The 12937-nt window shown below is 43.6% G+C and overlaps 1 protein-coding gene across 1 annotated transcript in view; it reads left to right on the plus strand.

The window, feature by feature from the left end:
• Positions 1 to 12937, plus strand: part of LOC129122801 (uncharacterized) — a 74567-nt gene that overhangs the window by 58491 nt on the left and 3139 nt on the right. Inside the window, exons 2-7 of the mRNA XM_054636793.2 lie at positions 6616 to 6759; positions 7522 to 7697; positions 7960 to 8022; positions 8560 to 8654; positions 9202 to 9500; positions 10102 to 12018. Of these exons, the coding sequence (XP_054492768.2) occupies positions 6618 to 6759; positions 7522 to 7697; positions 7960 to 8022; positions 8560 to 8654; positions 9202 to 9500; positions 10102 to 12018 (2692 nt within the window). The 5' untranslated portion in view covers positions 6616 to 6617. The remainder of the gene's footprint in view (positions 1 to 6615; positions 6760 to 7521; positions 7698 to 7959; positions 8023 to 8559; positions 8655 to 9201; positions 9501 to 10101; positions 12019 to 12937) is intronic.

Consider the following 12937-nt stretch of genomic DNA (forward strand, 5'->3'; position numbering starts at 1 on the left):
TTTTTTTTCTCCTCCAATTGCAATTCCTTTGATGCTATCTCCTTTCCAGCGTGTTTCTAAGTCCTTCTTTTCTCTTTTGGCCTTCAGCGGGGATCAATTTTGGCAAGCTCTGCTGCATCTGCCTGCACTTGCTAGCGTATGGAAAAAAATTTTTTTTTTTTTTTTTTTTTTTTTTAAGCAGCCATGCCATGTCCCTCAAATCTTCCCCTCCAGGTTTTGTCTTCCTCCTCTACTTTTTCCCCTGCTTTTGCAACGTCTGGGTGCTACATTTTGGCATGTTTTGGTTTTTTGCACTGCTCTGATAGAATCCCAGTCCATTTTCTCCTAGTCTCTAAATTGCCCAAATTTCCCAATTTTTTTTTTTTCTCCTCCAATTGCAATTCCTTTGATGCTATCTCCTTTCCAGCGTGTTTCTAAGTCCTTCTTTTCTCTTTTGGCCTTCAGCGGGGATCAATTTTGGCAAGCTTTGCTGCATCTGCCTGCACTTGCTTGCGTATGGAAAAAAATTTTTTTTTTTTTTTTTTTTTTTTTAAGCAGCCATGCCATGTCCCTCAAATCTTCCCCTCCAAGTTTTGTCTTCCTCCTTGACTTTTTCCCCTGCTTTTGCAACGTCTGTGAGCTTAGTTTTGGCATGTTTTGGTCCTTTGCAATGCAGCTTATTTTCTCACAGGCCATTTCTTGAAGACACTGAAACTCCCAATTTTCTGGTTTTTTGGGGGTTTTTTTCAATTGCATTTCATTTGATCCTATCTCCTTTCCAGAGTGTTTGTAAGCCTTTCTTTTCAGGGTCGCAAGATTCCGTTTCCCTTCCCGAAAGGAAATGAAATTTCCTTTCGGGAAGGGAAACGGAATCTTGCGATTTCAATGGGCACGAAGAGAGGAATCTTTGGTGCATGTCCCTGCACTTGATGACATGCCATGCCTTTTGATGGCTTGAACTTTGGGAAAAATTTTTTCCTTTTTTTTTCAGTTTTTTTTCGGTGTCCATCCCATGTCCCTCATATCTTCCCCTCCAGGTTTTGTCTTGCTCCTCTACTTTTTCCCCTGCTTTTGCAAGGTCTGGGTGCTACATTTTGGCATGTTTTGGTTTTTTGCACTGCTCTGATAGAATCCCAGTCCATTTTCTCCTAGTCCCTAAATTGCCCAAATTTCCCAATTTTTTTTTTTTTCTCCTCCAATTGCAATTCCTTTGATGCTATCTCCTTTCCAGCGTGTTTCTAAGTCCTTCTTTTCTCTTTTGGCCTTCAGCGGGGATCAATTTTGGCAAGCTTTGCTGCATCTGCCTGCACTTGCTAGCGTATGGAAAAAAATTTTTTTTTTTTTAAATTTTTTTTAAGTGTCCATCCCATGTCCCTCATATCTTCCCCTCCAGGTTTTGTCTTGCTCCTCTACTTTTTCCCCTGCTTTTGCAACGTCTGGGTGCTACATTTTGGCATGTTTTGGTTTTTTGCACTGCTCTGATAGAATCCCAGTCCATTTTCTCCTAGTCCCTAAATTGCCCAAATTTCCCAATTTTTTTTTTTTTCTCCTCCAATTGCAATTCCTTTGATGCTATCTCCTTTCCAGCGTGTTTCTAAGTCCTTCTTTTCTCTTTTGGCCTTCAGCGGGGATCAATTTTGGCAAGCTCTGCTGCATCTGCCTGCACTTGCTAGCGTATGGAAAAAAAATTTTTTTTTTTTTTTTTTTTTTTAAGCAGCCATGCCATGTCCCTCAAATCTTCCCCTCCAAGTTTTGTCTTCCTCCTTGACTTTTTCCCCTGCTTTTGCAACGTCTGTGAGCTTAGTTTTGGCATGTTTTGGTCCTTTGCAATGCAGCTTATTTTCTCACAGGCCATTTCTTGAAGACACTGAAACTCCCAATTTTCTGGTTTTTTTGGGGTTTTTTTCAATTGCATTTCATTTGATCCTATCTCCTTTCCAGAGTGTTTGTAAGCCTTTCTTTTCAGGGTCGCAAGATTCCGTTTCCCTTCCCGAAAGGAAATTTCATTTCCTTTCGGGAAGGGAAACGGAATCTTGCGATTTCAATGGGCACGAAGAGAGGAATCTTTGGTGCATGTCCCTGCACTTGATGACATGCCATGCCTTTTGATGGCTTGAACTTTGGGAAAAATTTTTTCCTTTTTTTTTCAGTTTTTTTTCAGTGTCCATCCCATGTCCCTCATATCTTCCCCTCCAGGTTTTGTCTTGCTCCTCTACTTTTTCCCCTGCTTTTGCAACGTCTGGGTGCTACATTTTGGCATGTTTTGGTTTTTTGCACTGCTCTGATAGAATCCCAGTCCATTTTCTCCTAGTCCCTAAATTGCCCAAATTTCCCAATTTTTTTTTTTTTCTCCTCCAATTGCAATTCCTTTGATGCTATCTCCTTTCCAGCGTGTTTCTAAGTCCTTCTTTTCTCTTTTGGCCTTCAGCGGGGATCAATTTTGGCAAGCTCTGCTGCATCTGCCTGCACTTGCTAGCGTATGGAAAAAAAATTTTTTTTTTTTTTTTTTTTTAAGCAGCCATCCCATGTCCCTCAAATCTTCCCCTCCAGGTTTTGTCTTCCTCCTTGACTTTTTCCCCTGCTTTTGCAACGTCTGTGAGCTTAGTTTTGGCATGGTTTGGTCCTTTGCAATGCAGCTTATTTTCTCACAGGCCATTTCTTGAAGACACTGAAACTCCCAATTTTCTGGTTTTTTGGGGTTTTTTTCAATTGCATTTCATTTGATCCTATCTCCTTTCCAGAGTGTTTGTAAGCCTTTCTTTTCAGGGTCGCAAGATTCCGTTTCCCTTCCCGAAAGGAAATGAAATTTCCTTTCGGGAAGGGAAACGGAATCTTGCGAATTTATTTGGGACCAAGAGAGGAATCTTTGGTGCATGGCCCTGCACTTGCTCCCACTTCTGAGTTTCTTATGACCCGCTTCCTCTCTCTGCTGTGTATCTATTTATCAGATCTATAAAAGCCAGCATTTAGCGCACCAATTCATTGTAACATCCATGTGCATGCTCTACTCCTGCTTTCCATGATACATACAGCTGTTAATGAATATTGCCCTTGTATTCTCTCTCTCATAAATGTACAGAAGAAATCATGCTCTACCTTTGTCAGTTCTTGCAACAGGCCTCAGGATCTGGGTTTGGAGCCTCTCTGACTCGAGGTATTTCTGAAGAGGAATTCCCTCTTTCTTGTCTCTGCTTCAGTTTGTGTGCCAGGGAAATTAGGCTATGGCTTCTTGCTGGACGGCTGCTTTCTCATGTTGCTTAGAAACAATGCTGCTCATCTGAGAGAAATTAAAAGGAAAAAAAGCAGCAAATCAGAACCACCACAGAAAAGAGGTTAAACCTCCAGCTTGCATTATCATTTTCAAGAGAGATGATACTAATACACTTCCAGGCATTGAGTTTTGTTGCTGTGCCTCTAGTGGTTGGTTGGAAACCTAGCAGACTTGCTAACAAGGGATGCAGAGACTATTCACTGGGTTTTCTGATGGATGTAATTACTTGTAAATGAAGCTACAATCTTCTACTACTCTTTCAGAATTCTACCAAATGGAACAATGAAAAACGAGGACTGATACCCCCCCAGAGCCCATCTAGGGTTCCATTTGCAGTGTTTGTGGCATATAGCAAGGATCCTGGCTACTTGTTCTTTCATCAATGTTATGTTTTTGCTTACAGTACTAGGAGAAATTTTAACAGTCAAGAAATCCCAACATGCAGTTCTAAACACCACTGTTGTCCTTCCAATGGATGCAGGTCTCATTTTTCATGGGATTGCTGATGGTAGCCAATCTATCATGATGGCTAGCAAGTCACTGAGAGGCTATGGGGTTTTGTAGATAAGGGAGGTTTGCAGGCTGTAGTTCTGAATGAAAAAGCCATCCCCCTCCTTGGAAATGTACTTCTGTTAATAAATGATTTCCTAGTAAAAAATAGGAATCAGTTTATGAGACATGATCATAATGCTGTCTCTCTTTGTGATGGTCTAAGAAAACATACAAGGAAATGTGTTAACACCAGACACAGATGTTCTCCAGGAAGAAACCTCCTTAGCTTTTATAGGATTTGTGCTGTGTTTTCTCTTGGTTCTTTCATTTGCCTTTGTCACTTATTCTATGGCAAAAGGAGCACCAAGCTTAGCACTTCCACACCTTTCATCCCAGCTGAGGAGCTTGTAATTAAGTTGGATTTGATTTCTGAGAGCATCCTTCATACAGGCATCGTGGCAAACATATCAAAAATAGAGCTGCTGCTTGTTTGCTCTGAGAAACACAGATCTACTGCATGCCAGGCATAACTACACCAGTTACACCCACCCAGGTCTTATCTGCTGCTATGGCCAGGCAAGAGGGAAAAGTGACCTTCACAAAGTGAACACAGCCGTGCCAGGACTGCCCCAATGTCCTGCTAACCCAACCCCTCTCCTGTTATGTGTCCTTAAAAGTGATATCCTGATGAAGAAAGGGACTTTCCTGAAATGAGTCTGCTCCCTAGTCCTTGGGTGAGCTCATCCCTGCCATTTCCCCCAAAGTAAGAAATGCTTCTGTATCATTTTAAGGTGGGGAACGCCACTGTGTTTGTTCTCCTCCCTGGAAAAAATAAATAACATTCACTATAAAGCCCGTGGAAGAGATGGGGGAACTGTGCCAGCAGGCATCAAGCTGTGTCAGTGCTTGATTTCTCTGTTCTCCAATTCAGGACCTTCTTGAGCAAAAAGTGTTGCCTTGGCTGTTAATAGTTCTTGCTTGTTTTTAACTTCTCCAAATTTGTCCAATCACTTTCAGAAAAAGTGAAATTGAAATTTTGAGAAATGACATCAGCAACATCTCCTGGCAAAGATTGATACTGTTTCAATAGAGCTGTGTCAGAAAGGGTCTCTGATTTTAAGAAGCCAACTGTTAATTTAATTTACTGGCCGGTATTCTTAATAAACTTAGTAGAGAAAATTTAGGCCCCCAAACTGTGGAATTTGTCACACATGGATCACAGAGTGTACCTTAGAGGATACTTACATCTTTTACCCACACCCATAGAACTAGCATTTAATGGCAGTCTGTTTCCTTAGAGCAAGAAATAAAGCTACAGGTTCTGTGTGCCTGCAGAATTGTTACCCATTGCACGTCTAATTTTCAGGATAGGTATGGAGAGTGTTTTGTCAATCTGCTACTTAATTAGGTTGGAATTAATAAATATATTTAACAATTGCCATTATCTAATGCTCATCTGCTATGTATTAACAAATACCTCATAAAATAGGAGTAGGGTTTAGGACTCTTGCAAAGGGCTACCTTTGTCTGTGGCAGAGGTATGACGTTCAGGTTTTAGAAACATAAATTACTTATCAGTAGAACTGCCTTGCTGAGGTTCAGAGCTTGAAATGTTTCAATAATCTCAGCTCCAGAAGGACATTAACAAAGTTTGGGAGAAGGATGTACTAGTGATAGTGGAAACAAAGAATGCAGAATTTGCAAGCCGCAAGGACAGTTGGGAGAATTCCCAAGATAAAGAAGAAACTAACAAAACCAACTCAGTAACTGTGCTGAAGTCAGCCCCAAGTAGGTAGAAAGTAATTCTGGCAAGGGGAGATTGCGACCACAAAACTCAGCAACTCAAAAGAAGAGAGACTGAGCACATAGACTATAATAGTAGATAGAATACTAATTAATCGGAGAACTATGTAACTTGTAGCCAATGAATATTAATGCCTTTGTTTACTAAAATGTATGAATAGTGATCGTTTTTGGTAGTCATGCTGGTTTAGTGGATTTGACACCCAGCACTCTTTTCTGTGCAGAATTGTAGAAAAATCAAATACCTCACCTCTCTGTTCGGATTGGCCTCTTGAACACCAGGTAAAAGAACCCATTTTGGGAAAACAGACATGTTTTCAGAAGCTTTACTCCTGTGGTACCTGCACTGTAAATTGATTTTCAAAATATTTGTCTGCTTTTCCTGTATGGGTCATCTCCTTAAAATATTCACCAGCACACATAATGTCAACTTCCTGAAGGCAAATTCAAGGGTGTCTGGAAAACAATGTATTAACTAGGACAGAAGTGTGAAGTGCGTAGGAATAAAAGTAATTCCTTTTAACGGTCACATTTAACTGTCTTTGTCACAGCTGAAAACTACAAACTCCAATTTTTTGGGCGGCGTATGTCCTTCAGAAGAACCCTCGGCCTTCTTTGAGGCATTCCAGGAGCGGGTTAGCTCTGTGGGGCCGGGGCCGGGGCCGCTGGCGGCAGCAGCGCCTCAGCGTTGGCCGCTTCCCGCGGGAAGGGCAGCGGGGCCGCGGCAGCCCCGTGCGGCCGGGGGAGCCCCTCCAGCCTCGGCGGCGGCCCCGGGCGGCAGAGGAAATTCATCCGGCCCGGCGGAGGCGCACAGGAGGCGCCGCTCTCCGCCGCCGGCTCGTGGGGCGGGGCGAGGGGCGGGCCGGCCGCGGCATTCGAAAGTCGCTTGGCGGGCAGGACTTCCTATTAGCCCTCGTCCTCCTCCTCGTCCTCCTCCGCCGGGGGTCCGTGCGGGGCCGGGCCAGGCCGGGCCGCGGCGCCGTTTCTCGAGGCAAGTGCGAGCCTTGGCCGGTGAGGGCTTGGGGAAGGGAAATACGGGTGCTGACCCTACTCGGTGTCGCTCTCTGCAGCGATGGCAGCGTGGGAGGCCGCCGAAATGTCCTTCTTCAGTCTGAGCGACGTGAGGGAGCGGATGCGGGAGAAGAAAAAGGGTGCCTTGAGGACTGCGAAGTTGAATGCCTCGCTTGCATCGAAAATCAAAACGAAGATCATCAGTGAGTATATTTTTCGTTGCGGTGTGGACATATGCTGGCTGCTATGTCAGCTTATAACTGGGCCTTTGGCCGTGGCATCGGGAGCGGGCAGCAGTCCCTTAGCAGAGCTCGTGTGCTGCTTCTCAGCTGCTTCTCTGCCCGGAGGTTTTAAGTGAATTCAGTGCCCTGCAGATGAGTGTCAAGTGCCACGCAAGGTGCCCCAAGGTGTACGAAGTATTTTAGTGTATATGCAATCCTCTGCAGAATCTAGGCCAACTGGCTTGTTTTTATGGGGGAAGTAATGCGAGGATAGAAGAGGATATAATTTGGACTACCTTTAAAAACTCAGATATTTCCATTACTTTTATTTAATTGTTTTGAAATTGGGAAACAGGGGTCCAAATTTACTCAAGGGCAACTATACAGGAAAACAGTTTTTTCTCCCATTTTTTGGATGGCGATGAGGACTTACCTGTTGATGACTTATTCAAAGCAAGGAGCATATATTTTTAAACTCAGCACTTCAACCATGCCATCATTCATTAAGAATTGAAGAAGTAGCTTGCTGCCTGAGTGTGACCCACTGAGGATGGAGAGGGTATCTGAAGTGTTGTTACATGTTATTATGGAAGGATACTGCTAATTTTGTGAGGGGGCTATTGAGTTGTAGAGATCTGAATGTGAGGAAGGCTGGTCTAGGAAGAGAGAGAATTATGATGACGGGAGAAGTATGGGTGAGACCTTGGACGCTGATGATGTGTGATATTGCTCTGTCTCTCACAGACAACTCCTCCACTATGAAAGTCTCCCTAAAGCAGAACAATAAAGCATTGGCTCTGGCCCTCAATGCAGAGAAGGCCAATGCACAGCGGCTCACTCAGGAGAAGACCATCCTGCAGAAGGAGGTGAAGCAGTGCCACTTCCAGAACGCTGTGCTGCGGCACAGGCTCTCCTTCCTGGTAAGGCACTCACTGTGCCTGGCATGGAGAGGGGTGGTGGGCAGGGTGAGCTGCACTAGCATCTCAGCTGTGGGAGGATTGAGCTGTTGCTGTTGAATGTCTGGATTCTCAACATATCGAAAAGATTGCCACTCATTTGCTTATTTTTGTTTCCAAGCTGTGTTCTCCCCAGAACATTCCTCTGGCTAGTAGCATCCTTGTTGGAAGAGATGTTTTGATGTAATGTCTTTATGGCTTCTCTCTCTTTATTACCTCAATACAGAATAATATGTTGAAAAAAATGGACAATCTTATGGCTGCAGTTAAGATGGCCGAGCTGTCTGAGGTAAACCATGGGAAACCTGAGCACACTGCTTCTGGGAAGGGGGCTGTCTTTTTCTGTCTTTTGCTTTGTGTTGCCTGCTGGCCAGTTTGGTGTTAAGGATTTCCAGGATGAGTCTTTGTGTAGGAAAACTACAGTTTTGAACTGTTTTCCTCTGGATTATTTGCTATATTGGGCAGTAGGCTTTTCTGTTCTGACAGGTTGTAACTTTTTTTCAATTTCTTTTTTGAAGTATTGCCATGGCAACTTGGGATAGGGAATAGGGCACTTTCCCTGTGTCCTGTCTCATGGGTGGATAGGAAAATACTTCTGCTTCCTAGTCTGAGATTATCTGAACTAGTTTAACTTCATCCTTAGGCTGTGGAGACACAATCTGATTCTGCTGCAATTTGTTCCATAATTTATTCCATAACGTGAGAGAGTTGCTGGCAATACTTTACATACTTTCTAGAGAAACTGAGCTTCTGCTGTTTCTGTGCAGGAGACTGCACAAGGGATTTCAAGAACTTTAACTCACTCTCCTATTTCTCTTCTTTCCAGTTCCATATAAATTCTTCATCCTTGTCCAGTGGCCAAAAGAGCATCATGACTGAAGATAGCTGGGCTGATGATATTGTAGATGGTCAGCTTCTGAGGTTGGCTTTAAAATGATACCACCAAGCTTGTTCTGAATTTCTATATGCTAAACTTCTTGTGTTTTACGTGTGTGCCTTGTTGCCAGTTTTATATGAGATAGCTTCTCTGAACCACCACTGCTTAATGCTTTCCTTTATCCTGTCTTTTTATTGCCACTCCTTGTCTTGTTTGTCCTAATGCTGAGTCTGTGCAAAAACTAGTCTTTTTACCTCCTTTCTTTGAGACTGTGTTACTTTTAGGCAGTTTTCTCTTTGCTGCTGAGTACAGCAAGATTTGCTTGAGCGAGTGAGTGCCATAGCTGGCTACTTTGATGTTTGTTACATAAAAACGTTTAATAGTCACCTCCCTGTATCATGTAAGCTTTCTGGAAAGATGGTCAGAGCATGATCTCCTAAAGTATATTTGAAGTCCTCTTTCTTCTCTGTGTAGTCTCTGAAGACAGGGCAGTCCTTGGAGCTGCCACACGTGGCCTGTAGTTAGTCTGCTGGATTCTGGGGCCTGTCATGTATGAGAAACATGACCCATTCTGCTCTTCCTTCTCACCAGGGTTACACAGATACCGATGAGAGTGCCTGTTTCCAAGCTGCATGATGCAGAGCAGCAAGCTGGCAGCTCCACAGTGCTACGAATATCCTCAGGAGAACTTCAGAGACCTGCTTCTAATGCAGGAGAACTTCAGAGACCTGCTTCTAATGAGGCCCTGAAAATTGTGCCTGTTGCCTCCAAAGATACTTTGCCACCACAGCACAATGAGATACCTCAGTTCTACCAGGAAGAGAATGGCAAGAAGGTGACTGAAGCAATGGCAACAGAGAGGGCTTTTCATGACTCTCACGTATTTGGAGGTAAATTTGCATCTCTTGCTGTTCTTCTGGTATGACTTTGTGTCTGTGCTCAGAAATGCATAAATGCCATAGCTCCATCCAGTTAGCTCTCAACCACAACTCCAGTAGCTCCTAATGACTGGTATTAACTACATGCTCCACTGGGGCTGCTCTTGCTGGAGTTATATATATATACATCCCAGAATCAGTCTTCAGAGGGATATGTGGTGTGTTTGCAGTAGATCAAACTCACAAAACAGGCTTTTTGAGTAATAGGCACTGAGCTTGCATAAGACTTTTGGAGATGTCTGAAAGTGCAGAATCTGACTAGGTGCACCACTGTTTCTTGTGGATTTGCCATACAAATGATAGCTCTTATACAGATCATAAGTGTTCCTAATATTACGGCTGGTTAGGGGAACTTGATTTGGGCTGCCCCTCTGTTCAGAGAGAAGCCAATCTGATACACAGTAATTTGGGGGAATCCCTGTCTCAAAATCGTGCTTTTTTATGCTCTGGATTTGTGGCAGTGTATGGAGCAAGGTTTTTACTGGTATGGAGAAAGATGGCAATTGCCTGCTGCATTTCTCAGCCTTAAACATGATTTTTTTCTTTCCAACAGAGGTCGTGTGCAGCACTGAACAAAATCCCAACAATTTGCCAACACTTGCCTTGGAAAGTCATACTCTTTTATATGAGGCTGATGAGATGGCAAAACATTTATTTGATCGTCTCTCACAAGGGCATGTTACTCAGAGGAGAAAGCGTTCCACCCTGTTTGCTACAAGCACTCCATCTTCTGCTCTGGATATCTTCCCACATGTCAGTTCCACTCAGGCAGCTTGGGGTAGTACTGCACAGGACAACAGCAGCTCCAGCAAGAACAACACACAGCAACAGCTGCCATCTCCCAGCCCCCTGGCTTCACCTGCTCAAACTGCTGTTGTTTCTCATAGAAACTCTGTGGGTAAAGAGACCTTTTTTGAGCAGCCACAGACAAAAGAAATGGGGTGTGGTGTTGAAATGGACCCTAGCTATAGCCAAGTCTCTGAGTTTGTTCCTGTAAAGGTTAAAAGCAAAGGTAAGTGTAAAACCAGAGAGAAGAAGACTGTTAAAAAAGCAAGAACAGGAAAAAAGAAAACAACTGCAATTAAAAACAATGCAGAAAGTAGTCCTGACAGATCTCAAGGTGAAGAGTGTGCTCAAAATGCAAAGCTTCTTCAGCCAGAAGTTGCAACATGTTCTAGTGAGACTGAAGTCTGTGAGATGGGGCAGAAGATGTGGGAGGGGGCTTTTAACAGGACGAATAGAGACTGTGGTGTGGAGCACCATTCCCACTCTCCTGATGGAGTCCAAGACTTTGAAAGTACTCATGAGGTGAATCCAGCACAGCTGCAGAGTCTTGAAAGTGCTGACTCAATGCAGCAGGTTAAGAAGGGACCTATCTTTGGGATGCAAAGTGTGGGGAGCTTGCTAAAACCCCCAGCTCATACCTTCTCAAGTCATGAAGTTCCCTCAGGTGATTCCAGTCTACAGAATTCTACAAAATTCTCATGTGTGAGCAGAAAGAGCATCAGACAGAAAGCCAACAGAAAAACTAGAGTAATTGGGCAAAGAGATGATTCTGATGAGGAATATTTACCAAACATTGTGATAATACCAGAGTCCAAGGCTGAAGAATGGCCTAAAAGAAGCCAAACAATCAGGAAGAATACTGCCAGGAATAGTAATTGTGATCAGAGAAATGAAGTTCATGTTTTTAGGCCCTGCATAGATGTTCAAGGAGTAGCTAATGGGAGCACAAAGGATTTGCCAGGTAATCTAAAACAGCGCAGGGAAACATATATTGTCCATCCTTTGGATCTTGCAGGAAATTCGGGTTGTTTCCAGACAGAATCTGAAGGGAGTGAAAATCTACCTCCCAGGTCTGTTCCTGGGAGCAAAGTGAGCAAAATCCCCAGAGCTGTTAAGAGCAATCAAAAGAGCAATAAAAACCAGACAGGGGACCTTCAAGAAAATGGGCAAGGTGAAGGTGACCACAACATGAATGCTTTGACAAAAGAAGCCTCTTGCAAACCCAGGCCTCAGAGGAAGAGGAGCAACCCTCAACCTCCAGAGACTGATTCCCTGGCCAGAAAAAGTGATGGAGCCAAGGTTCTCATTGGGAGTTCCACAGAACTTGCATCCAAGCAGACTGTCCCGATGGGGAAGTTTTCCTGCATTAGCCATCTGCTGTCTGAGCCAGGTGATTTCCTGGAGGAGCAGCTACCTGAGATATCACTTGCAGATAGTCTTGCAGACCTTTCACACAGTCTTGAATCCTCCCATGTCAGCAGTTCTGCAGTTTTGTCTGTCAGCTCCAGACTTACAGAAGTACCAGTTTCCAAGAACTTAAGTACTGAGGGCAACAGAATGCCAGCAAAACCCCCTGTTTCGCTGAAAAACTCCCCGATATTTCAAGAAATGACTGCAGAGGAAATATCTGGGGAAAGAAACCAAGTCCAGTCAAGTTCTTGGAGCTCACCTTCACAGAAACCTGGTAGGTAGTAAGATGGGGAAGCTACCTGTGTTTGGAGATGAGGGCAAAAACTCCATGCAGCAAGTACTTATATTTTCCTTCCTCTCCTCTCTTTTTTCAGAGTTAAAGATCAGTTTCCAGTACACTATTTATGCTTCCACTTGTGCTGCCCTGTCCTTTCTGTGGCTGCATTTGCTTCTAGTTTATCAGCATTTCTATAAGAATTTCTGTCCACTTGTCCATGTGTAGATATTGAGACAAGACTAGCAGGATATGCTGAGTCTTGCTTTACCACTCTTGTTATCTACAGGGCATACCTATTAATTTAGACAGTCAAGTATTTAAGCACTTCAACATCTAACTTGATGCTGACCCTGCCTACTAAAGTCAGTCAGTATTACTGGGGCACAAAATAACAAGAAGGTGGAAAATTTTTGGTCCAGAATGGTTAGTGCTGCAAGGCACTTCTAAGGTGATATCTTCACTGGAAATTAACCAGGACCCAACCTAAATTATTTTGGTTGTGGATTTATTTTTTGTTTGTTTGTTTGTTTGTTTTTTAAAAGGATGTGGAGGGTGCATCCCTGGGCTGGTACTACAATAGTTAAGCTGTTAGTTTTGGGGAGATTGCTGTTAATGGATGCTCTATAAAAACAGTAGTCTTGTGGGGTTTTTCTTTCTGTAGCTGTTGACAAACAGGCCTGTTACAACTGGAGTGGGCTGTACTTTGTAGAGAGGGAGGAAGTCTGTTCTCCTGCCTCCTTTTGGCTGTCTCCACTTGCAAAGGTGCATGAGCACTGGTCCTGTGTCTTGCTGGAAGTGAGTAGGTTGCTGGTAGGTTGTTTGTGTGCTATAAGCTTGCTATCTTCTCCAGGCTGTAAGCTCCTGAGCATTACAGCTATCAAATAGAGTTTTTATATCATTTTTCTACTACACCAGA

Source organism: Agelaius phoeniceus, chromosome 7, assembly GCF_051311805.1.
Source record: "Agelaius phoeniceus isolate bAgePho1 chromosome 7, bAgePho1.hap1, whole genome shotgun sequence".
NCBI classification, from domain to species: domain Eukaryota; kingdom Metazoa; phylum Chordata; class Aves; order Passeriformes; family Icteridae; genus Agelaius; species Agelaius phoeniceus.